The following is a 23,497-nucleotide window of genomic DNA, read 5'->3' as shown; positions in this document are numbered from 1 at the left end:
AAACGCGCGACAAAACGGCAGGGAAAGATAGCGATAGTCGGGGCGCGGGTTACGGGATGCTAGGGAATAGCTAATTCGCTCGTTTGCATGCAATATCCATGCCGCGTGCGGAAGGGGTTGGCCGGGGATTTTAGGACGCGGTAGGAGTAGGTTAAAGTGGATTCGGGATCGCAGGAAGGGATAACGCGGCCGGAAAGTGAGTAAAACGCGGCTTAGGAGCAGGGTAAACGCGGCCGCACTTTACAGGATAGACCTGACTGTGAGGAACATCAGCTAGCCCTGGGTGCAGACTCACAAGCGCACCATGTGCCTCTGCCCACCATAGGAATGCTGCAGTTGGAGGGCAGGGACCACCAGAGCTCATTTGGAGGTGGGAGTTTGAAAACCAGGAGTGGAGCTGGTCTTCTGATGGCACACAGGTCTATCCTGTAAAGTGCGGCCGCGTTTACCCTGCTCCTAAGCCGCTGGGCTTCAGTGTGATTCAACTTCCACACCAATCAGTAGTAGTGGAGTCAGCCTTGAAGAGGGCCAAAAAGATGAGATTACGTTCTTTGTGCTGCCTGCAAAGGATAACTGGCTGTTAGATGTCTTTGGGGAAAAAAAAGTCTTCCAAGGATCTATGCTAGCTGCTCAAATTGTTCACTATGAACAATTCTGTACAAAGTTTGAGATCTTTCATCAGGGATGAGGAGGGTAACACCTTCACGACACCACCACTCGCAGATCTCGAGGAGGTGATTCATCCTCTTGTGGGCAGTCCTACTGGCAAAAACATTGGCAGTTGCCATTGGCCATGGAGGATGGCTTGGCTCAAGGTAAGCTCTATCCGAGATGATGTCCACAAAAAGCTGTCAGAACTGCCATGCCTGGGTGATAACTTATTTGGTGAAAAATTTTGCAAAACAGTGTCACAATTTAAAATAACAGAATGTAGCTGTCCAATTTTTATCTGCGACTAAACAGCCTACTGCAGCCTGGAAACCATATTAGTAGTTTGAACGACTGTACTATTTCAGATGACCACACCAACTATTACAGGATTATCGATTGCCCCCACTACAAGTGCTGTGGCAAAAATCACAGCAGTCCTTCATGTGGGGTTGACCATGAGATCATAGCAATCTTGTTCAAAAACTTCTGAATTTTTAGTGCAACTGCTCCTGGAGAAGCAAATTCCCATGGGGGCATCAGACTAAAAATGTTCCTGCCTGTATGGCAGTCCACATCCAAATTCCAGTGGGTCCTTTCTATAGTGCACCAGGGATACCATCTCAATTTTTCCCACATTCCATATCTTCCACACTCGATTACCAAATGCACCAACTTTCAGTATTAGCTTCAACTACAGATGGAAGTACAGAATTTACTTCTTCCACCGGGCTGTGGGGAGAGTTCCTCCATCTCCTAGAGGATAGCAGGATTTTACTCCCTAATTCCAAAAAGGTCAGAGTGTCTACGTCCCATGTTAGACCTATGGAGGGAAAAATTCAAGATGAACTCCCTGGGCATGATCTTGCTCTTCCTGCAGCAGGGGGACTGGATGTGTTCACTGGACCTGCAAGACATTGCGCACATCCTGATCCATTCCTCCTGCTGAAAATTCCTGCATTTCCAAGTGAGCAACAGTCAGTCATTACTAGCACAGATTACTTCCATTTGGACTCTCTGCAGCACCATGAGTCTTTACAAAATATCTGGTGGTGGATGTGGCACATCTTCATCACCAGGGTATTCAAATTTTCCCTTACCTGGACAACTGGTTGATTACCACTCCACCTCAGCAGGAGGTGCAGCAATCCCTATGGAAAATGGTCAGGCTTCTCCAGCACATAGGATTTATCGTGAATTTCAAGAAATCCCATGAGATGCCATCCTGATCACTCTAATTCATAGGAGCACTACTGGATACTCACAGAGCCAAGACATATCTTCCTCAGGACAGGATCCTGAGCCTTCACCTTTACATGTCTCTCCTATTCAGCAGAACAAGGGCTACGGCTCGCCAAGTCCTAGTAACTCTGAGGCACATGGAAGCTGCAATTCATGTAGTACCTCATATGAGGATGCATATGCATCAACTCCAATGGGGTCTTCAGGCTCACTGGAATCAGTGACGTCAACCCTTCTATCATGTGTTCACCATATTGCAGGACATGAAAGTGGAACTATCCTGGTGACTACACCTGCCCAATGTTACAGTAGGAGCTGTATTTTCTCTGAACTTCTACCAGATAATACTCATGACAGATGCATCTACAATGGGCTGTAGTGCATATGTAGTATTCCACTAGGTGCAGGGGAAATGGACGCCATTTGAAAAGAAATTTCATATCAACAGATTAGAACTACAGGTGGTGAAATATACTCTGAGAGCTTTCTCAAATATGCTCCAGGACAAGTTCATACTAATCCAAATGGACAACTAGGTTGTGATGTTTTATAAAAAACCAAATAGGGGGGCACGGGTTCATGGACCATATGCCAAGAGACTAGGCAGATATAGCAGTGGGTGCTTGATCATCGCACCTCTCTGCAGGCGGCCTATATCCCCAGCCTTCAAAAACACACAAGCAGACAAGCTCAGCAGGCTATTGAATCCTCACATGTGATCCCTAAGGCTCACCATAGCCGACAGAATTTTCAGGCAATGGAGCTACCTGACCATAAACCTGCTCCCATTAGAGTAACCCACATTCCAGTGGAAACACTGAGAGGAGAGGATCACCTTGCTGGTGGCTGAAAGGAATCAGTAAGTTTTTGCTTGGGACATTGACATTGACTTTTTTAAAAGTATTGGGGCAAAGTTAACTATTTGGGAATATTATTTAGTGTGTTTGTGTGTTTGTGCCTTTAATAGTCAGTCAGTAAATAAAACAAGTTAGACTGTTTGCATTTTTAAATAGTCAGTCAATAAGGTAGCAGTAGGTAGTGTGTTTATTTTTTAAAAAGTCTGCCTGACTATTAAAGTGTCCTCCAGACTTTTAAAGAGCTAAGTGTTTTATTTAATAAATGAGTGCATTGTATTGAAAAACAAAAAAAATCCACAAAAAAAAAAAAAAAAAACCCAACAAAAAAGTAGCCAGAAGCTAGAAATAAGCTAGGAGCAGTATATACCAAAGTAAAAAAGTTGAATATTTCAGCTCAGTTACTCACCTTGGAAAGGTGTTGAGGTAGTGTGATTAGGTTTGAATAGGGAACAACATTTGTTAATCAAGGGAGCTGTGAGTCACTCAGGCTGACTAACTAAGTGTGAAGATTGTGTGTTTTGTTAATAGGTACTATTGTGTATTTGTGAATAGGTGCTATTCTTTGTTAATCAGCACAGCAGTGAGTCACTCAGGAAATCTAACTGAAAGGTCACGCAGGAAATCTAACTGAAAGGTCACTCAGGAAATCTAACTGAAGTGTACATCTCCTAAGGGATTATTTTGCACTAATTTACTTTAGAAGCACATTATAAATTAGAAGGAAAGAGCTCAGTAACCCACATTCCAGTGGAAACACTGAGAGGAGAGGATCACCTTGCTGGTGGCTGAAAGGAATCAGTAAGTTTTTGCTTGGGACATTGACATTGACTTTTTTAAAAGTATTGGGGCAAAGTTAACTATTTGGGAATATTATTTAGTGTGTTTGTGTGTTTGTGCCTTTAATAGTCAGTCAGTAAATAAAACAAGTTAGACTGTTTGCATTTTTAAATAGTCAGTCAATAAGGTAGCAGTAGGTAGTGTGTTTATTTTTTAAAAAGTCTGCCTGACTATTAAAGTGTCCTCCAGACTTTTAAAGAGCTAAGTGTTTTATTTAATAAATGAGTGCATTGTATTGAAAAACAAAAAAAATCCACAAAAAAAAAAAAAAAAAACCCAACAAAAAAGTAGCCAGAAGCTAGAAATAAGCTAGGAGCAGTATATACCAAAGTAAAAAAGTTGAATATTTCAGCTCAGTTACTCACCTTGGAAAGGTGTTGAGGTAGTGTGATTAGGTTTGAATAGGGAACAACATTTGTTAATCAAGGGAGCTGTGAGTCACTCAGGCTGACTAACTAAAGTTAGACTGTTTGTAATTCCCAACCCACCCACCCCAAGCTCATCCCTTAATTTATAGGCAGGTGCCACTTGCACAAAAAAAAACCCAAAAAAAAAAAAAAAAAAAAAAAAAAAAAAACCCCATCAACAAAAACTTTATTGAGAATTCGATCAGACCCCAGTAGGCCACTACCAGACATATAGTGAATTCACTAATACATTTAAAGGAACTTAGACACATTCCTAATCCCATAGCAACCTAAAACTTAACTAGGAACTGATCAAAATTGAGATGAAGGCAGCAGTCCAGCAGCAAGAGGGGGGCTTCCCAGTCTTTTGCATCGAGTGTCACATGTATGATTTTTTACCCACCGGTGAGAAGTTGTACATGTGCACGCGATGCAAAGAGCTCCTGGCTCTCAGAGAACGAGTCCGATCTCTGGAGGCTAGAGTGGCAGACCTGGAGGAGCTGAGGGAGACAGAGAGGTATATAGATGAGACCTTCAGGGACATAGTAGTCCAGTCCCAACTTCAGACTGGCAGCCCTGGTGCTGCCTTGGAGGAAGAAGGTCTCATAATGGGAGAGCACCAACCAGATGTAGCAGGAAAGGATCCTGTAGCAAGGACCTGCTCTCTAGGTGATGCATTGTCCTTTCGCACTGAGGATATCTCCCCAAGGCCTACTGCCCAGGAGGGAAGGGTTAGGTCAGCCGTCATAGTTGGTGATTCGATTATTAGGAATGTAGATAGCTGGGTGGCTGGTGGGCGTGAGGATCGCCTGGTAACATGCCTACCTGGTGCGAAGGTGGCGGACCTCACGCGTCACCTAGATAGGATTTTAGACAGTGCTGGGGAGGAGCCGGCTGTCGTGGTACACGTGGGCACCAACGACATAGGAAAATGTGGGAGGGAGGTTCTGGAAGCCAAATTTAGGCTCTTAGGTAGAAAGATTAAATCCAGAACCTCCAGGGTAGCATTCTCTGAAATGCTCCCTGTTCCACGCGCAGGTCACCAGAGGCAGGCAGAGCTCCGGAGTCTCAATGCGTGGATGAGACGATGGTGCAAGGAAGAGGGATTCAGTTTTGTTAGGAACTGGGGAACCTTTTGGGGAAGGGGGAGTCTCTTCCGAAGGGATGGGCTCCACCTTAACCAGGATGGAACCAGACTGCTGGCGCTAACCCTTAAAAAGGAGATAGAGCAGCTTTTAAACTAGAACAAAGGGGAAAGCCGACAGTCGCTCAGCAGCGCATGGTTCGGAGAGATGTATCTTTAAAGGATACTAATGATGCACTAGAATTAGGGCATCCCGACAGTGAGGTTCCAATAATTAGAAAAGTAGTCCAAATGCCTGTAACTAAAAACTCACCTGAGCTAAAAAATTCTAACTTATCCCTATCAATTAAAAAGCAGAATAAAAATACAATCAAAAAACAAACTTTGAAATGTTTGTATGCTAATGCCAGAAGTCTAAGAAGTAAGATGGGAGAATTAGAATGTATAGCAGTAAATGATGACATAGACTTAATTGGCATCTCAGAGACATGGTGGAAAGAGGATAACCAATGGGACAGTGCTATACCGGGGTACAAATTATATCGCAATGACAGAGAGGAGCAGTCGGGAGGAGGTGTGGCGCTTTATGTCCGGGATGGCATAGAGTCCAACAGGATAAACATCCTGCATGAGACTAAATACAAAATTGAATCTTTATGGGTAGAAATCCCTTGTGTATCAGGGAAGACTACAGTGATAGGGGTATACTACCGTCCACCTGGTCAAGATGGTGAGATGGACAGTGAAATGCTAAGAGAAATTAGGGAAGCCAACCAAATTGGTAGTGCAGTAATAATGGGAGACTTCAATTACCCCAATATAGACTGGGTAAATGTATCATCGGGTCACGCTAGAGAGATAACGTTCCTGGATGGAATAAATGATAGCTTTATGGAGCAAATGGTTCAGGAACCGACGAGAGAGGGAGCAATTTTAGATCTAATTCTCAGTGGAGCACAGGACTTGGTGAGAGAGGTAACGGTGGTGGGGCCGCTTGGCAATAGTGATCATAATATGATCAGATTTGATTTAATGACTGGAAAAGGAACAGTGTGCAAATCCAAAGCTCTCGTGCTAAACTTTCAAAAGGGAAACTTTGATAAAATGAGAAAAATTGTTAGAAAAAAACTGAAAGGAGCAGCTACAAAAGTAAAAAATGTCCAAGAGGCGTGGTCATTGTTAAAAAATACCATTCTAGAAGCACAGTCCAGATGTATTCCACACATTAAGAAAGGTGGAAAGAAGGCAAAACGATTACCGGCATGGTTAAAAGGGGAGGTGAAAGAAGCTATTTTAGCCAAAAGATCTTCATTCAAAAATTGGAAGAAGGATCCAACAGAAGAAAATAGGATAAAGCATAAACATTGGCAAGTAAAATGTAAGACATTGATAAGACAGGCTAAGAGAGAATTTGAAAAGAAGTTGGCTGTAGAGGCAAAAACTCACAGTAAAAACTTTTTTAAATATATCCGAAGCAGAAAGCCTGTGAGGGAGTCAGTTGGACCTTTAGATGATCGAGGGGTTAAAGGGGCACTTAGAGAAGATAAGGCCATCGCGGAAAGATTAAATGATTTCTTTGCTTCGGTGTTTACTGAAGAGGATGTTGGGGAGGGTACCCGTAATGGAGAAGGTTTTCATGGGTAATGATTCAGATGGACTGAATCAAATCACGGTGAACCTAGAAGATGTGGTAGGCCTGATTGACAAACTGAAGAGTAGTAAATCACCTGGACCGGATGGTATACACCCCAGAGTTCTGAAGGAACTAAAAAATGAAATTTCAGACCTATTAGTAAAAATTTGTAACTTATCATTAAAATCATCCATTGTACCTGAAGACTGGAGGATAGCAAATGTAACCCCAATATTTAAAAAGGGCTCCAGGGGCGATCCGGGAAACTACAGACCGGTTAGCCTGACTTCAGTGCCAGGAAAAATAGTGGAAAGTGTTCTAAACATCAAAATCACAGAACATATAGAAAGACATGGTTTAATGGAACAAAGTCAGCATGGCTTTACCCAGGGCAAGTCTTGCCTCACAAATCTGCTTCACTTTTTTGAAGGAGTTAATAAACATGTGGATAAAGGTGAACCGGTAGATATAGTATACTTGGATTTTCAGAAGGCGTTTGACAAAGTTCCTCATGAGAGGCTTCTAGGAAAAGTAAAAAGTCATGGGATAGGTGGCGATGTCCTTTCGTGGATTGCAAACTGGCTAAAAGACAGGAAACAGAGAGTAGGATTAAATGGGCAATTTTCTCAGTGGAAGGGAGTGGACAGTGGAGTGCCTCAGGGATCTGTATTGGGACCCTTACTGTTCAATATATTTATAAATGATCTGGAAAGAAATACGACGAGTGAGATAATCAAATTTGCAGATGACACAAAATTGTGCAGAGTAGTTAAATCACAAGCAGATTGTGATAAATTGCAGGAAGACCTTGTGAGACTGGAAAATTGGGCATCCAAATGGCAGATGAAATTTAATGTGGAAAAGTGCAAGGTGATGCATATAGGGAAAAATAACCCATGCTATAATTACACGATGTTGGGTTCCATATTAGGTGCTACAACCCAAGAAAGAGATCTAGGTGTCATAGTGGATAACACATTGAAATCGTCGGTTCAGTGTGCTGCGGCAGTCAAAAAAGCAAACAGAATGTTGGGAATTATTAGAAAAGGAATGATGAATAAAACGGAAAATGTCATAATGCCTCTGTATCGCTCCATGGTGAGACCGCACCTTGAATACTGTGTACAATTCTGGTCGCCGCATCTCAAAAAAGATATAATTGCGATGGAGAAGGTACAGAGAAGGGCTACCAAAATGATAAGGGGAATGGAACAACTCCCCTATGAGGAAAGACTAAAGAGATTAGGACTTTTCAGCTTGGAGAAGAGACGACTGAGGGGGGATATGATAGAGGTGTTTAAAATCATGAGAGGTCTAGAACGGGTAGATGTGAATCGGTTATTTACTCTTTCAGATAGTAGAAGGACTAGGGGACACTCCATGAAGTTAGCATGGGGCACATTTAAAACTAATCGGAGAAAGTTCTTTTTTACTCAACGCACAATTAAACTCTGGAATTTGTTGCCAGAGAATGTGGTTCGTGCAGGTAGTATAGCTGTGTTTAAAAAAGGATTGGATAAGTTCTTGGAGGAGAAGTCCATTACCTGCTATTAGGTTCACTTAGAGAATAGCCACTGCCATTAGCAATGGTTACATGGAATAGACTTAGTTTTTGGGTACTTGCCAGGTTCTTATGGCCTGGATTGGCCACTGTTGGAAACAGGATGCTGGGCTTGATGGACCCTTGGTCTGACCCAGTATGGCATTTTCTTATGTTCTTATGTTCTTATGTTCTTATGAATCGCAAAGTAGATTGATTCTGCTCGATCCGATAGAGCCAATGGAGGATCACACAAGACACTTTTCCCCTATTTCCTCTGATTGCCAGGACAGTTCAAAAGTTAATCAGAGACATAGCTTGCTTGATTCTGATTGCACCGGTACAGCTATCATCACATTGGGCCCACATTGCTGAAACAAGATGAGGGCTGACATTTTGCATCCCAAACCCAATTCCCTCCATTTGATGGCCTGGATGTTGAACACACAATCTTTGGTGAACTACACCTCCCACCAGAAGTGGAGAAAGTGCTCCTTTCGGCTAGGAAGACTTATATTCGACAAAACTATGCTTTTCAAATGTGGTATGCGAGTCGGGGCATCAATTCATGAGCCTGTGAATCCAGATCATTAGTACTCTTCTTACATCACCTCTTGGTGTTGGGCCTTGCCACGTCACCTGAGCACTATAGTGACTTACCACGACCGCGTTGATGACCACTCCATAGCAGCACATCCTTTGGTGGCACATTTTATGAAAGGATTATTATATATTCATCCACCAATTTCTTGTCTTACAGTTTCTTGGGAATTTAATATGGTGCTTCAACAATTCATACACCCTCCATTCGAACCAATGGAGACAGTACCCTTGAAGTTCCTCATGTCGAAGGCACTTTTCTTAATAGCTGTCATCTCAGCATGCCGAGTTAGTGAACTGCAAGCCTTAGTTCACTATTCGCCAAACCTGCTATTTTTCCATGATAAGGCTGTGCTCCATACCATCCCGAAATTTCTACCTTTTCACCTAAACCAAGCAATTGTTCTCCCTCCTTTCTGTCCGAAACCACATGCTCATCAGGGAGAAAAGCTGATGCACACTCTGAATTGAAAGCAAGCACTGGCATATTGATTACAAGAGAAAGACAGAGCCCCTTAGGCATGTCTTAGCTGTTCTTCTCCTATGATCCCAATTGCCTAGGCTCCACAGTAAGAAAGCGTACCATAGCTAATTGGCCGGGTAGTTGCATTCAACACTGCTATGATGCTGTTCAGTTGCAACTCCATGGTTGAGTGAAGGTCTATCAGATCAAAGCGATGGCAGCATCAGTAGCCAATCTGCAAAGCGTTTCACTTGAAGATGCAAGGTGGCAATGTGGTCATCTGTACATACCTTCATATCCCACTACTGTCTTGACAAGCAAGTGGCATCAGATGGTGCCATCAGACAGACAGTGCTGTCTCAAGTTCCTCCTCCATAATCTGTTCTCCACCAGAAAAGGATCCTGGGTTGCAAAAAAAACTCAAACAAGCAAAATCAGAAAAAAAGTAATTGAGTACTCCAGCTAATTCAGACTTATCAACGGAAAAAGGAAAGTTTTCTTACCATAAATGGTGTTTTTCGTAGATAGCAGGATAAATTAGCCATGAGCAACCCTCCTTCCTCACTGGAGACCAGATTACACTTCTTCTTCAGCTTTGGTATGGACCTAGGCAACTGCAGAGCCACGGTCATGCGAGAACCTCCACACATGCTCAGTAGAGCAGAAAGATCTACTGAGAGAGAAGTCCGTTCATTGCCACCAGAGGGCGTCAACCCAGGGATCATGGCTAATTCATCCTGCTATCTACGGAAAACACCATTTACAGTAAGCAAACTTACTTATACCACATGTTAAATGGCCTAATGCAGTGATTAAATGCAGGTTTTCAAACACAATGCTTTCACCATGAATATGATAATGAGCTGATTATCATACAAATGCTAATCAGCTCATTACTACCCTAAAACATGTAAATCAAATTACATAGCTTGCCTCAAAAATTGCAAGCCACATTATTTGAGTTGCGGTTAGCTACAGCTCGAGATGTAGCTAACTTCCTCCGGGATCATCAGTACACTAACCCATGTCCCAAGTCTTAAAGGGGCTGATTGTCCATGACTTCACCCCTCCCCCGGATGAGTAAAAGATTCTGGGGGGGTCTAAAGAGACCCCCTGTTCTGCTGCCCCTGGAGGTGTCCAAAGTGAAATTAAAAAATATATTTTAAGGTGTCCACCTCCAGGGACAGGCCCCACCCCCAAGGCTCCAGCCTCCTCCCCGAGACAGACCCACCTACCCTCTGGACCCTCTCCCCAGACTTACAAAAGAAGCTCTGGCTGGGGCTTGGAGCATTCCCTAGCCTAGGCTACAGGCCCATTCCAAAATGGCAGCAGATGATGGGGCAAAGGCAAGATCTGGCCGGCCAGCGCTATTTTGGAAAATGGCCACTCTGGGGCCAGGAACCTAGGGAGCGCTCTGGGCCTCCTCTACACCTCCAGGGGTTGTTTTTTTTGTAAGTCCAGTGGGGTCCAGAGAGCTGGCCACTGAGGGGTCTATGGGGAGAGGTTGGGGTGGCTGCTGTCCCCAGGGGTATATATATTAAAATGTTTATCTCACTTCATTTGTCTCTGTGTGGGGAGGGGGCAGGGAGACAGGGCATCTACATAGACCAATGGCGGTGGGAGGGGGGTAGGTTGTTAGTCTGGACCAATCAGCCACTGTAAGACAGGGCGGCCCCACAGTTTTGGGATCACCGTCGCACAAAATTTAGGGGCTTTGTAACGCCACAGTTTTTTTATGCTGCAGTATTTTACCACCTGGGAAAATACTGTGGGATTTACAAAACAGTGCCACATACTGCTGCTCAGTAAGTCCCATGGTACTTTTGCCCTCCAGAAATAATGCTATGGCTTATTAAATGAGGCCCTTGAATTTTAAATCCTCTAGTGACAAGGAACTACCTACTATACCTAATTAATAAATATTGACCAAACATTAAGAAGATGTGAGTAAGAGCTTTCAGGACCCCCAGGTCCCTCCTTTGGAAGTGTCAGGTACTACAGTCTTGTTTGGCATTGATCTAATAAAAGATATCGCAACCTACAAGCATTCTGGTTTTCTGCAGGACTGATGTGGTCCTGTATTTATTTTGATTTTACTCAGATTTTCACCGTTCCCTTCGGCAATTCAGGAGCACTTGCTGGTCAAGGGCTAGGAGGGAAGTTGTTCCTGAAGCTGAAGCCTGTAGTGGCCATGTCTGCAGGAGCTTCCTTCACAGCAGTTCTCTGCCCCCCCTCACCCCTCCCAATGACAGTCAAGATTCAGTGGTCCTGAGGGAACCGCAGACCACATGAAAGAAACAAAATTCCCATTAGAGGTACCGAGGCAAAGGAATTCTCCACACAGAGTCAGTGACAGAGCTGGGATTAGAACCGAGGCACAGAGAGAGAAAGTGACTCTGCCAGGGTCACAGTCACAGAGTCAGTGACAGAGCTGGGATTAGAACCGAGGCACAGAGAGAGAAAGTGACTCTGCCAGGGTCACAGACACAGAGTCAGGGATAGAGCTGGGATTAGAACCGAGGCACAGAGAGAGAAAGTGACTCTGCCAGGGTCACAGTCACAGAGTCAGTGACAGAGCTGGGATTAGAACCGAGGCACAGAGAGAGAAAGTGACTCTGCCAGGGTCACAGACACAGAGTCAGTGACAGAGCTGGGATTAGAACCGAGGCACAGAGAGAGAAAGTGACTCTGCCAGGGTCACAGTCACAGAGTCAGTGACAGAGCTGGGATTAGAACCGAGGCACAGAGAGAGAAAGTGACTCTGCCAGGGTCACAGTCACAGTCAGTGACAGAGCTGGGATTAGAACCGAGGCACAGAGAGAGAAAGTGACTCTGCCAGGGTCACAGACACAGAGTCAGGGACAGAGCTGGGATTAGAACCGAGGCACAGAGAGAGAAAGTGACTCTGCCAGGGTCACAGTCACAGTCAGTGACAGAGCTGGGATTAGAACCGAGGCACAGAGAGAGAAAGTGACTCTGCCAGGGTCACAGTCACAGAGTCAGTGACAGAGCTGGGATTAGAACCGAGGCACAGAGAGAGAAAGTGATTCTGCCAGGGTCACAGTCACAGAGTCAGGGACAGAGCTGGGATTAGAACCGAGGCACAGAGAGAACTGGATAAAGCTTAACATTTCTTCCGGTACTAGCCAGACTGTTCCTCACTCCTTAAAAGGATATACAAGAGAGAAATCTGGCAAATCTATAAAAAGCATCACCCTTGTCTTCTACGTACGTAGGCGCTAAAGATTCTTCTTACTCACTGCTGCTCTTGTTTGTTCGTCCGACCTAGGAATTGCACCTCCGGCGCAGCAGGAGATTCAGCACATGGTCTAAGAATGCAAAATCCATGATTGGACGAGGAGCAGTCTGCCACCTCTGTAGTGAACGAGCGCCTACTCAAAGTCAGCCCTCACCACCCTGACCTGGCCACCTGCATGGGCAGGGTCTCCTCCCTCCCCCCTTACCTGCTCTCCATGAGGGCAGATGAGATGCTTCTTCGGGAGAGCAGGAATGGCGGCACGTAAGGCTCAGAAGGTTAAACAGCAAAACGCAACCCAACAAGTGCTAGTGGTCAGGCTGAGGGCATCTGATCATGGTGCAAACTGCTGGGAGGCAGAGGGGAATTTTCACAACTTTTCAGCCCAACTTGTCTGAATACTGCGCGCCTGGCTCTTGTTAAAAGTGCAGGTGCTGTACCAGCAGGGAAGAGGGGGGCGGGAGAGACTGCACGGCGCAGTCCGTTTGGAAGCTGCTGCAAAGTGCACCCGCATTCCAGCACCGGGCCCGGGTCGACAAAGGGGAAACTGGTCAGCCCGCAAAGCAAGGCTGCTTTCTTCATCAAACCGGTGGTGGCTGCATGGAAGAGCCGCCCCAGGGAGCTGGGGCGCTCAGAAATGAGGAAGCCTGGGATGGGCAGGAGATTGCAGCAGCTCAGGAAGATGAGCCGAGCCAGGGCCCTCACTGACGCTGCACCATTGAGATATCCTCTTCCTGCCCTGGAGGTCCAGGAAGAAGCAGCCTCTTCTCCCCTCCCAGCCCTGCTGCCTCTGGTACATTAAAAGATCTACTTCCCATGTTGTGTTTGCGGCTTTCCTCCTCTTCTCCTGCTGATTTAAAAGGTGTAATATCTGGTTCTCAGAGGCAGTAAAGGTGCGTTGAACCCTGTGCTTCTGTTGCTGGCATTTCTCCGTGGGCAGAAGCTGAAGGGTCGGGGCAGATGGACAGAGCTGGGACGGAGAATGGGAACCGATTCAGCAGCTGAGCCGGCTTGCCTGGGAATGACCTCCAGTTCTCCTAAGGAAAGGCCACTTGCAATTAAAAACAGAACCATTAAATGGCCCTTTCCAAATCCGGGTCTGTTTCAGTCTGAGCCTCCTGGCAAGTGAGACCAGATAGGGAGGAAAAAAAAAATAATAATGTTACACCTCTTATTACACATTTACAGACATTAAAGGATTCAGCACAAATGAGCTGCTGTGGCCTGTGCTTTGAGATGCCCTCTCATCTCAGGTCAGCTCAACAGGCCGAGGCAGGCCTTCTTTCACCCCATGGCATACAGGGATTTGTAGTTCTGGGAAAAATCAGAACGACAAATCTATGCATGCCGTGGGTTAAAACCAGGACTGGAGCAAGCTGTTCAGCTGACCTGGGATCAAGGCAACCCTGAGCCACAATGCACATTCAGTGCAAGTAATAAGATCTGCAAATACAGAGGGGATACAATGGGATAAACATCCAGGACTGTAAAATCCTTTTATTTGGTTGACTTTCCAGGCCTAATTGCTAAGCATCAATTTACACCTTACTAGCGGGACGGGCTATGTGTAACATTGCACATATAGAAGTTGGTAAATAAATGCATAAAAGTTACGCCACTTACAGCACAGAGTCTGCTTTGCAAAGCGTCCTGCACGAGATAAACCTGCTAAAGCCTCTGTGAAAACATACACGCATACTTCACAAAATGCCCCAGTCTGCGGACGAGTGCAAACTCCGCTCCAGGACCTGCATAGAAGGTGGGCAATCCTGTGAAACATCATCTGTGCACACAAAACACCATTTTACCAGCCGAATAGGGATAGGCACACAGCTTTTCTCAGTTTGGTTGATGTTTTCTTTCCTTTTTTTTCCTGTTTAATTTATTTATGGTGGAAAAAACAATAAAAATAACATAAATCCCCCCCCCCCCCCCCCCCGCAAAAGTTAAAAACCCAAACTGCTCAAGCCCCCTGCCCAGCTTTTTTTTTTTTTTCTTCTTTCTTAATTATTTTATTTATTTTAAATTCTTATATACCGACATTCCTGTGAGGTATACAGATCACACCGGTTAACAGTACAACGGAGCCGTCGCGTGGGAGCGATACAGGGAACATATACAACCCATAGAGTACAAAAACTTCAATACAGAATAAATAGCATATAAATAGCATAACATCTGAAATAGGGGGTACATTCCAGTAAAGAAGGGGAGACTAGGGGGGCTGGAGAGAAAAGGCAGAGCACTCACTCCATTGATGCGCTGGTTAGAGGAGCAACCATTGGATACCAAAGCAGACAGAGATGCGATTACCGGTTACCTGTCATTATATATTGGATAAGAAAACCGATGGCAAGTTACAGGTTGCTTGGTTAGGTAAGCTAATGCTTAGGTCAGTGGGTCTGAGATGAATAATAATGGGAAGCTGAACGGGGAGAGGCAGGGCATGGGGGGGGCAGGAGCAATAGGAAGGGAAAGAGCGAAAGAAATAATGATCCAACTCTTGGATCATTATTTATACTCTTGGAAAGAAATAATTATACTCTTGGAAATAAATTTATACTCTTGGAGTATAAATTTATACTCTTGGAGTATAATATATATATATATTTATACTCTTGGAGTATAATTATACTTGGAGTATACTTGGAGTATACTTGGAGTATAATTATACTTGGAGTATAATTATACTTGGAAATAATTATACTCTTGGAGTATAAATTTATACTCTTGGAAATAAATCATTATATACTCTTGGAAAGAAATAATAATCCAACTCTTGGATCAATATTAACAATAAAATTGCAGATAAAATCTGCCCAACCACAACTAAAACCATACAACCTACATTAGACAATAGAAAACCTTGGTTTACAGCCGAACTTAAATCCCTCAAACAATCTCTTAGAAAAAAAGAGCAAAGCTGGAGAAAAAACTCATCCACTTCGACACAAACCATCTACAAATCCCACCTCAACTCCTACAGGAATACTATCCTTAGAACAAAGAAAGAATTCTATGCAAAAAAAATACACAACTTCATTTTCGACTCAAAGGCCCTTTTTTCTTACGTCTCCTCTCTAACCAAACCATCTCCTCTCACGATCCCAGACCACCAAGCGCTCAACAAAGCTAACGAGCTAGCCAACTACTTCAAGACAAAAATCACTAACCTTACCCATTCAATTACATCCAATAGCCCCACCTTAACACACCATCTAACAACAGTGCCGCAACAAAACACAAGCTTGGACTCATTCGAGCTCACTTCTTCACTGGAGATCGAAAATACACTCAAAAAACTAAAACCATCCTCACACCCATCAGACCCATTACCAACAAATCTCCTCATTGCCATACCAAACACCATCTCAAAACCAATAGCAGAAATTATCAACACATCCCTGTCTCAAGGCTCAGTTCCTAACCAGTTAAAATTGGCAATCCTGAAACCATTACTGAAGAAACCAAATGCTTCTCCATCAGACCCAGCTAACTTCCGACCGATTGCAAACTTACCACTCATCGCCAAACTGATGGAAAAAATTGTCAACAAGCAACTGTCAGAATATCTGGAAGATCATAACATTCTATCCCCAGCTCAATATGGCTTTCGAAAACGACTAAACACCGAATCTCTCTTATTATCGCTCACTGATACCATCCTCGTGAACCTGGAGAAAAAACAATCTTACCTGCTGGTTCTACTTGATCTTTCTGCGGCATTTGATACGGTAAAACATACTACACTTATAGACCAACTAACTAATATAGGGATCAAAGGCACAGCTCTCAAATGGTTTCACTCCTTCCTAAGCAACAGATTCTACAAAGTAAGGATAAACAACAAAGAATCGCATCCAATCCTTACAGAGCAAGGAGTCCCGCAAGGATCCTCACTTTCTCCCACCCTATTCAATATCTACCTCCTCCCTCTCTGCCACCTACTCTCAAACCTCAAGCTTACCCATTACCTCTATGCAGACGACATTCAAATCCTTCTCCCGATTACAGAATCCCTTCAAAAAACCATCACTTACTGGAACGAATGCCTACAGCCCATTAAGGAATTACTCTCAAGCCTCAACCTAGTATTGAATGCCAATAAAACCGAAATGCTCATTGTCTCTCAGGATCCACTCACAATCTCTTCTAGCTTCTCTCTACCAAACGCTAATAACATGTTCTCACCGGACGTCAGAGACCTTGGAGCATGGCTTGACAATCATCTTAACCTAAAAAAGTTCGTAAACAATACCACGAAGGACTGCTTTTACAAACTGCAAGTCCTCAAAAAACTTAAACCCCTCCTTTATTTCTCCGACTTCAGGCTAGTACTTCAATCCATAATATTATCAAAGCTCGACTATTGCAACTCCCTGCTACTAGGTCTACCCAACAACACGATCAAACCATTACAGATGGTACAGAATTCTGCTGCCAGAATTCTAACAAGCACTAACAAAAAAGATCACATCACCCCAATCCTTAGTAATCTACATTGGCTTCCCATTAAACAAAGGATACTCTATAAGGTACTCACAATCATCCACAAAGCGACAAACAAAATAGCTCCCATCACGTTAAGCTTTCAACTCCAACCGCACACATCTTCCAGACCTATCAGAAGCGCTTACAAAGGATCACTGCATGTCCAACAAGTAAAATCATCTCTGAGCAAAAGAGCGCTATCCTTAGCAGGCCCCCACCAGTGGAACATGCTCCCCCCAAATCTAAGACTTGAACCCAATCATCAAGAGTTCAAAAAAAGGCTAAAGACTCTTCTTTTCCAACAAGCCTTCCCAGACTCACAATCCTACCAAGACGGAAAGTCTTCCAAATAAGAAGTATCCCCTAATTATGGTCACCATACCAAGTCCTACCTTCAGGTCTCTGCAACTGGACAACAATCTTTGAGTTCTAAAAATTAATCTTATTTATATTTTCCTCTGCAACTGGACTACAATTTCTAAGTTCAAAATTCATTTTATCTTATTATTTATATTTGGCATGGTTAATATGTCACTATATCCAAGTTAAATATTTAAATTATACAGTTTATATTACATAATTTTATTAATTACAAGTAAAACTATTCTATATTATTTATTATCATTATGTTAAATTGTCATCCAGTTATAATGTTCCATATGTACCACTGTTCTATGTAAAGCCCCCTTATCTCTGTTGGGCAGTTTATCGTTATATGTAAACCGGAGTGATTTATAGTCTCTATAAGAACCTCGGTATATAAAAATTAAAAATAAACAAATAAATAAATAAATGAAGGAAGAAGGGCTCCAGATAATGCCTGGGAGGAACTGGGTTGAGAGTGTGGTGTGTGCCCCATGTCCGCGAGCTCTAGTCCTTGTCCGTGGAACGACATCAGTGAGTGCTTAAGTCTCCTGAAAAAGCTTGACTGAAAGGCCAAGTTTCAAGTTTTTTCTTGAAGGTCTGAGGGCAGAGTTCTTGACGGAGATCCGGGGGCAGCATATTCCATAGAGTGGGCCCTGCTGTGGATAACGCTCGCTTTCTTAGGGAGGTTTTTGCAGGGGGGGCATACAGTGGATGCTCTTCTGACCGGTCTGTCTGAAGTGTGCGGACGAAATTGGCTGCTTAGCTTGAGAGGTGAGATGTTATGGATGTGGATCATCATGAGAACTTTGAAAGAAATCCTAAATTTGATGGGTAACCAGTGAAGTGACTGAAGGATGGGAGTGATGTGATCTCTTTTGTTTGAGCTGCTGAGTATCCTGGCGGCAGCGTTCTGGACCATCTGCAGTGGTTTGATGGTGATCGCAGGGAGACCGAGAAGGAGGGAGTTGCAATAGTCAATTTTAGAGAGGAGGATGGATTGCAGCACCAGGTGGAAATCTCGGAAATGAAGGAGAGGTTTCAGTTTTTTAAGCATTTGCAATTTGAAGAAGCGTACTTTGGTGGTATTTTGGACAAATGTTTTAAGATTAAATTGGAACCCCTAAATCTCTGATGGAAGGTGAGTGATTGATAGCTGTTTTTGCGAATTATGAGGAGCTTGGGGAGTTGAGGAGGATGTTGTTTTCGTCCGGCGAAAACAACATTCTTGGGGTCTGTGCGACCTCTGGTCAACCCTGCCGCACCAGCAGACTGAGACCAGAGCCACAGGGCTGGGGACAGAGGGTTTCTGTCCCCACATATCTGCACTTCCCTCCCACAGACGCCCCTGTGAAAGTGACCCTATGCACATCTGTCCATTTATATTCCGCACGTTCCGTTAGAGATTCCAGAGTAGATCCCTGGGGGTGGGGGCTCCGGGTCCAGCTGGATCCTACAGGGGCTTCACGGCCAGCAAAGCAGGGGCGGGGTTAGAAGGCAGCCACAACAAAGTCCCCAAACTTGGGGGGGTGCCAAGTGATTTCGTTCTTCTGAAGTTGCAAAGCGCCTTCTGGTAAGCCCTTCGATTTAAGCACTTTTATTTTTAATGAGTGTGCGTTGCTCCTTCTCCAAAGCTCCTGAGCTCAGGGCTTCCCAAACGTGCCCTGGTGACCCCCATGGCCAGGCGGGTTTTCAGGACATCCACAACCAGCGTGCATGAAATAAAATGCACACGCTTTGGGGATTCAGTCTATGCAAACGTATCTCGTGCATATTTCCTGAACGCCTGACCGACGGTGGGGTGCCAGGACAGGTTTGAGAAGCCCTGGCGGTGGGAGCGCATAACCCCTGTAACGTTCCCTCTCTCTCTCTCTCTTTGATTCCAGGGCTCCGCTCCCATCCTGGTTCTCATGGTGATCCTGCTCAACATTGGAGTCGCCATTTTGTTTGTTCACTTTTTCATCTAAAGAGGCCTCCAGGAAACGGTCGGGACTTGTACAGACTGGGACGGGGGAAGATGGAGGGATCATACTGGGACTCGTGCTCAGTCCTCTTCTTCTTCCCGGGATGTCATGGCGTATCACGCAGAGTTTGCCTTTTTTTCTGGGTAATGTTTTTTTTGGGGGATTTTAGCCAGAATTGGTTGCTTGTATACCACTGTTGTGTGCGGCATGGCAGAACATCCCACCTCTCCCAACCCTGCCTCGGAAGAGGCTGGAGGTGCTGGAAGCAGGAGACAGTGGGCAGGGACTGAAGGGACTGCCAGACAGCAGCTGTGGCTGAGACATCACATAAAGCCCAAGCAGCAGCCCAATGTCCTCCCGCAGGTATAAGTGACCCTAACACCAAACGTATGCTAAAGAGGAAGGCAGCGGAGAGGCATGGGGCGCATGTTTTTTTGCCAGGTCCTAGTAGAGCTGTCCCTTTTACTATTCCCTCCTTCCAAATTGAATAAAAAGCTTAAAACGTGGTTCTTATTTTAGTAAAATCATACAAGAAATGCTCAGGCCATTTGCCACTTTGCATGTAACCTTGACCTTGTTTCTTTCATTGCAAAACTTTCTCACCCAAATTACAAAATAAGAAACTTGCCCTTAGTTTTTGTTTGGTTTTTTTTTTGTCTCTGTTTGAAGAGCCTCTTCAATACCTGTTCCACCTGCAACCCAACCCTCAAGCTAGCCCTGGCCCACCTGTATTATTTCAGGCGACCTTCTAACCCACGCTTTGCCCGGTTGACCCCCCCCAAAGGCTCGGATGCCCAGCTGGAGGCTGTCACCTGGGCCTGAGCTGTAAACTTTGGATGGCGGCAGATGTGGGAAGATTGACAGGTGTGTGGGGCACGTCTCTGCCATGGACCATCTCGCTACCATGCTTGGGCTCTGAGCATGGCGTAGTTTTGCACAGTGTTTGCCAGATGTATATTCAGCCTTCCACCCCCCCAACACTTCTGTGGAAACAGCAGCCTTGAAGGATGCACCCTTTTCTGTGTCCCTCCCTTCCAAGTTGGTGGGATAGCGTTGTAATGTGCCTGCCTTTCCTTGCCCTTGATGATATACAGATCCATTAAAGATGCAGCATCCTCCTTTGGACGTTACTAGAGTCCCCAGGAAATGAGTCTGTTTTTAATTACACTGTTCAAACGTGTCTAGGGTCACTGCCTGCAGCTGAAACATTGCACACGGATGTGGTAAACATGACCTGTAACAGCTAAGAGGAAGCACAGTTCAGAGTGATGTGTTCATACACCAGAAAGCCCGCGTCTGCCCCCGACGAGTTCATAGTTTATTGTCCTTCCTTGCTCCCATTTAACAGATTGAGTGCTACAGCCCCGCTTATGTTCTCTTCCTCTTCTCTGCTCCAGATTGCTCTTTTTTGAGCAGAGGTAAGGGGTGTTTTAAGTCCAGCCCAGATTTCACAGAATTGCATCCCAATACATTCTGGTCTCAGCCATGGGGAGGAACGTGTAAGGCCTGCAGATGGGGGGGGGAGGGGAAAAAAGTCCTTAAAAAAGCATCTTCCCCACCCCCCAGAGAAGATCAAGCCCTTGTGATGACAAGAGCTCGGGTTGGCAATATCCAGTCCTCCAGTGCTTCTTCCTGGACGAGGGGGAGAGAAGAAGGATAGGTGTCTGGAATTAGCTTAGCACCTACTTTGCTTTTTAAAGGGATATTTCATAAGTTTGCCTTTTTTAAAATATGAAATGATTGCTGTGGCCCTAAACAATAAAACAAAACATCAACCAACAAGCACACACACACACAAAAAAACCAGAGCGAGACCATTTCGGGTTCAGCCCAGTATCGACTGGACAGTCCACTACCTGATGCTGGCCAGAGGGCACTGGGGGTGGTTTCCAGCCTCCTGCTGTGGAGTTAGGCTGGCCTGAGGAGTTGTAGTGAAATGGGGGGGGGGGCAACGCAACACCCAGAGACCCCCGAAGAGTTGCTCTCCTTCAGACTCGCTGTCCCCTTTCGTGCCATCTTGACAGGGGCGAGTTCTGTCGCTGGCGAGTGTCAGGGCTTGGCGACTGCCACCCTTAAGAATCAAAGAAAATCGTTAACAAATGGCGACCAGCTATAGCCGCAGAAAGCTTCTCTCTCTCTCTTCAGCCTTTTCTTGGCTTTGCTTGAACACTGGGTCCAGAGATGCCACCTTCCTAAGGAGCCAGACGCCCCCTCACTGCTCTCTGGCTCTGGAGGTTTTCCACACTCCCCTCCCTGTTTAAAAAAATGACTTTAAAAAAAAAAAAAAAAAAAAGATGAGCCTGCAAATACTTTTTATTCCATCTCCGATTTTCCAAATTACCCTTGGGTATAGGGTTCAATCAAAGCAAATTTATGTATGAATCACGAACCCGATGGACAAATCCAGACTTTTTTGTCACAGTCCTGATACCCAGCTAGTTTGCATTAAAACTAGAGAGAGGGATCAACACAAGCAGAATCATGTCCTAGTTTCTGAGGACTTTTATTTCTTAAAAGGTGGGGAAAATGAGTTTAGTCCTTACCTCAGATCATTGATCCATCCTAATAATCTGCATAAAACAGTGCTTTTATTGACGCCTATGAATAAGAGCAGTTATCCTGGAAGGTGGTGCTTCATTCTTAGCTCAAAATGGGTGAAAAGTCATTAACAGAATTATGCAAATTGCTCTGCACACAAATGAATGTAAGATCCCTGTAGAGGATCTGAGGCTGCACAAGTCACAACCACCGAAGAGTTAATTCTACAATGCAAGGCCGTGGGTGCCACTTACAGTCTGATTTACTAAAGGCTCTCTCCAGTTGAGTAGCTATGGGGAGAATGCTTGGTGCGTCTCGGCAGTTACCCCCTCAGGTTACAAAAGTTAAACTCTTGCATAAGAGATCCCAGAGATAAAAGCTGCAGCGGCTTTTTCAGCCCTAATGGTAAAGAGGAGCTGCTGTATATAGAGGGCGATGTGCCGTGCTTGATCCAGTTGCTTGACTTAATAGGCTGCACAACAGCCTGGAAGTAATTCTTTTTTTCTGGTACCATTTATAACCTCTTAGTCTGGGATAATCTGCCGTGAAATACCATAGATGGTTAAATTTGCCCGCACAGATTAGCTGGATAGGCCTATGTCATGTGTTCAGCTATACCGACAGACACCCTTCCTACAGATGCAAAAAACCCAAACAAAACAGGTTCAGGATCTCCACAATCAGTTTGCATGAGATAAATGTGCAGGTATGGATGGGGGGAGGGGGGGTGTCTTCACTATATGCAAATATAACCTGTATTTCCACACAGGAACCTAGCCTCAAGCATGGAGAGTTCTCTCATGGGAAGAGTAATCTTCAAGAGTCTCCAATGAGGGAACACTACGCCTTGTATTCAGAGGCAGAAATGTTGATAATATTTACAGAAGGAGAAAGCCCCCTCTTTAATCCAAGTGTTTCCCCCCCTCTTCTCTGTACTGGAAGGAAGAATCTCCACCTCAGCTCCATTCACCTGCTGAGAGCCCCCGATTCCCAAACACGAACAAAGTGGCTTTCTGTGAGGAGGCAGCCCCTGCCCACGGCGTCCTGTCCAGAGGTCAGGTTCACCTACTGGTCAGAACCCAGCCACCAATAAAACACCTGAAGCTTCTCCCTTCTTGCCCAAAACAGCAGGACTGCTGGTTTTCCAGGGACACTTAACGACAGCCCGTGCTTGGGGATATCGGACGATGATGATAGTTCACGTCTCCCCAATCAGGATCTCCAAACTCTTTTGGCATAGGTCTATGGAGAAAAGCGCCCTTGCTCCTCTCATCAGACTCTCCTGGAGAAATCTCTCTTCTGTCCTGGGGGAGACTCACTTTTCCCCCCCCAGGGGTCCTCACGCATCCCCCATCCGCCTCTGGCAGAGCTCAGATACCGTGACTCACAGCACGGTACACAGGATTGGGTTGGTATATCCCCGGCATTTTCATCATGGATATCCTGAAAATGTGTGGGGACCTGGGGACAGGTCTGGGAACCACTGCACGAAAAAGTCACAGGATCACCCAGAAACAAACCAGACTCCAAAGAAAGCCAACGGCGATAATGGGGAAAAAACCAAGTACCTCAGT

At 44.9% G+C, this 23,497-nt stretch overlaps 1 protein-coding gene across 1 annotated transcript in view; it reads left to right on the top strand.

The window, feature by feature from the left end:
• The window catches only part of JPH3 (junctophilin 3), a 130,118-nt gene extending 108,539 nt beyond the window's left edge, over nucleotides 1-21,579 (top strand). Inside the window, exon 5 of the mRNA XM_029608033.1 lies at nucleotides 19,308-21,579. Coding sequence (XP_029463893.1) covers nucleotides 19,308-19,388 — 81 coding nt within the window. The 3' untranslated portion in view covers nucleotides 19,389-21,579. The remainder of the gene's footprint in view (nucleotides 1-19,307) is intronic.
• Nucleotides 21,580-23,497: the final 1,918 nt, after the last annotated feature.

The sequence above is a fragment of the Rhinatrema bivittatum genome, chromosome 7, assembly GCF_901001135.1.
Source record: "Rhinatrema bivittatum chromosome 7, aRhiBiv1.1, whole genome shotgun sequence".
NCBI classification, from domain to species: Eukaryota; Metazoa; Chordata; class Amphibia; order Gymnophiona; family Rhinatrematidae; genus Rhinatrema; species Rhinatrema bivittatum.
Note: the sequence above shows the minus strand (reverse complement) of the source record. Positions and strands in the feature narration are given on the sequence as shown.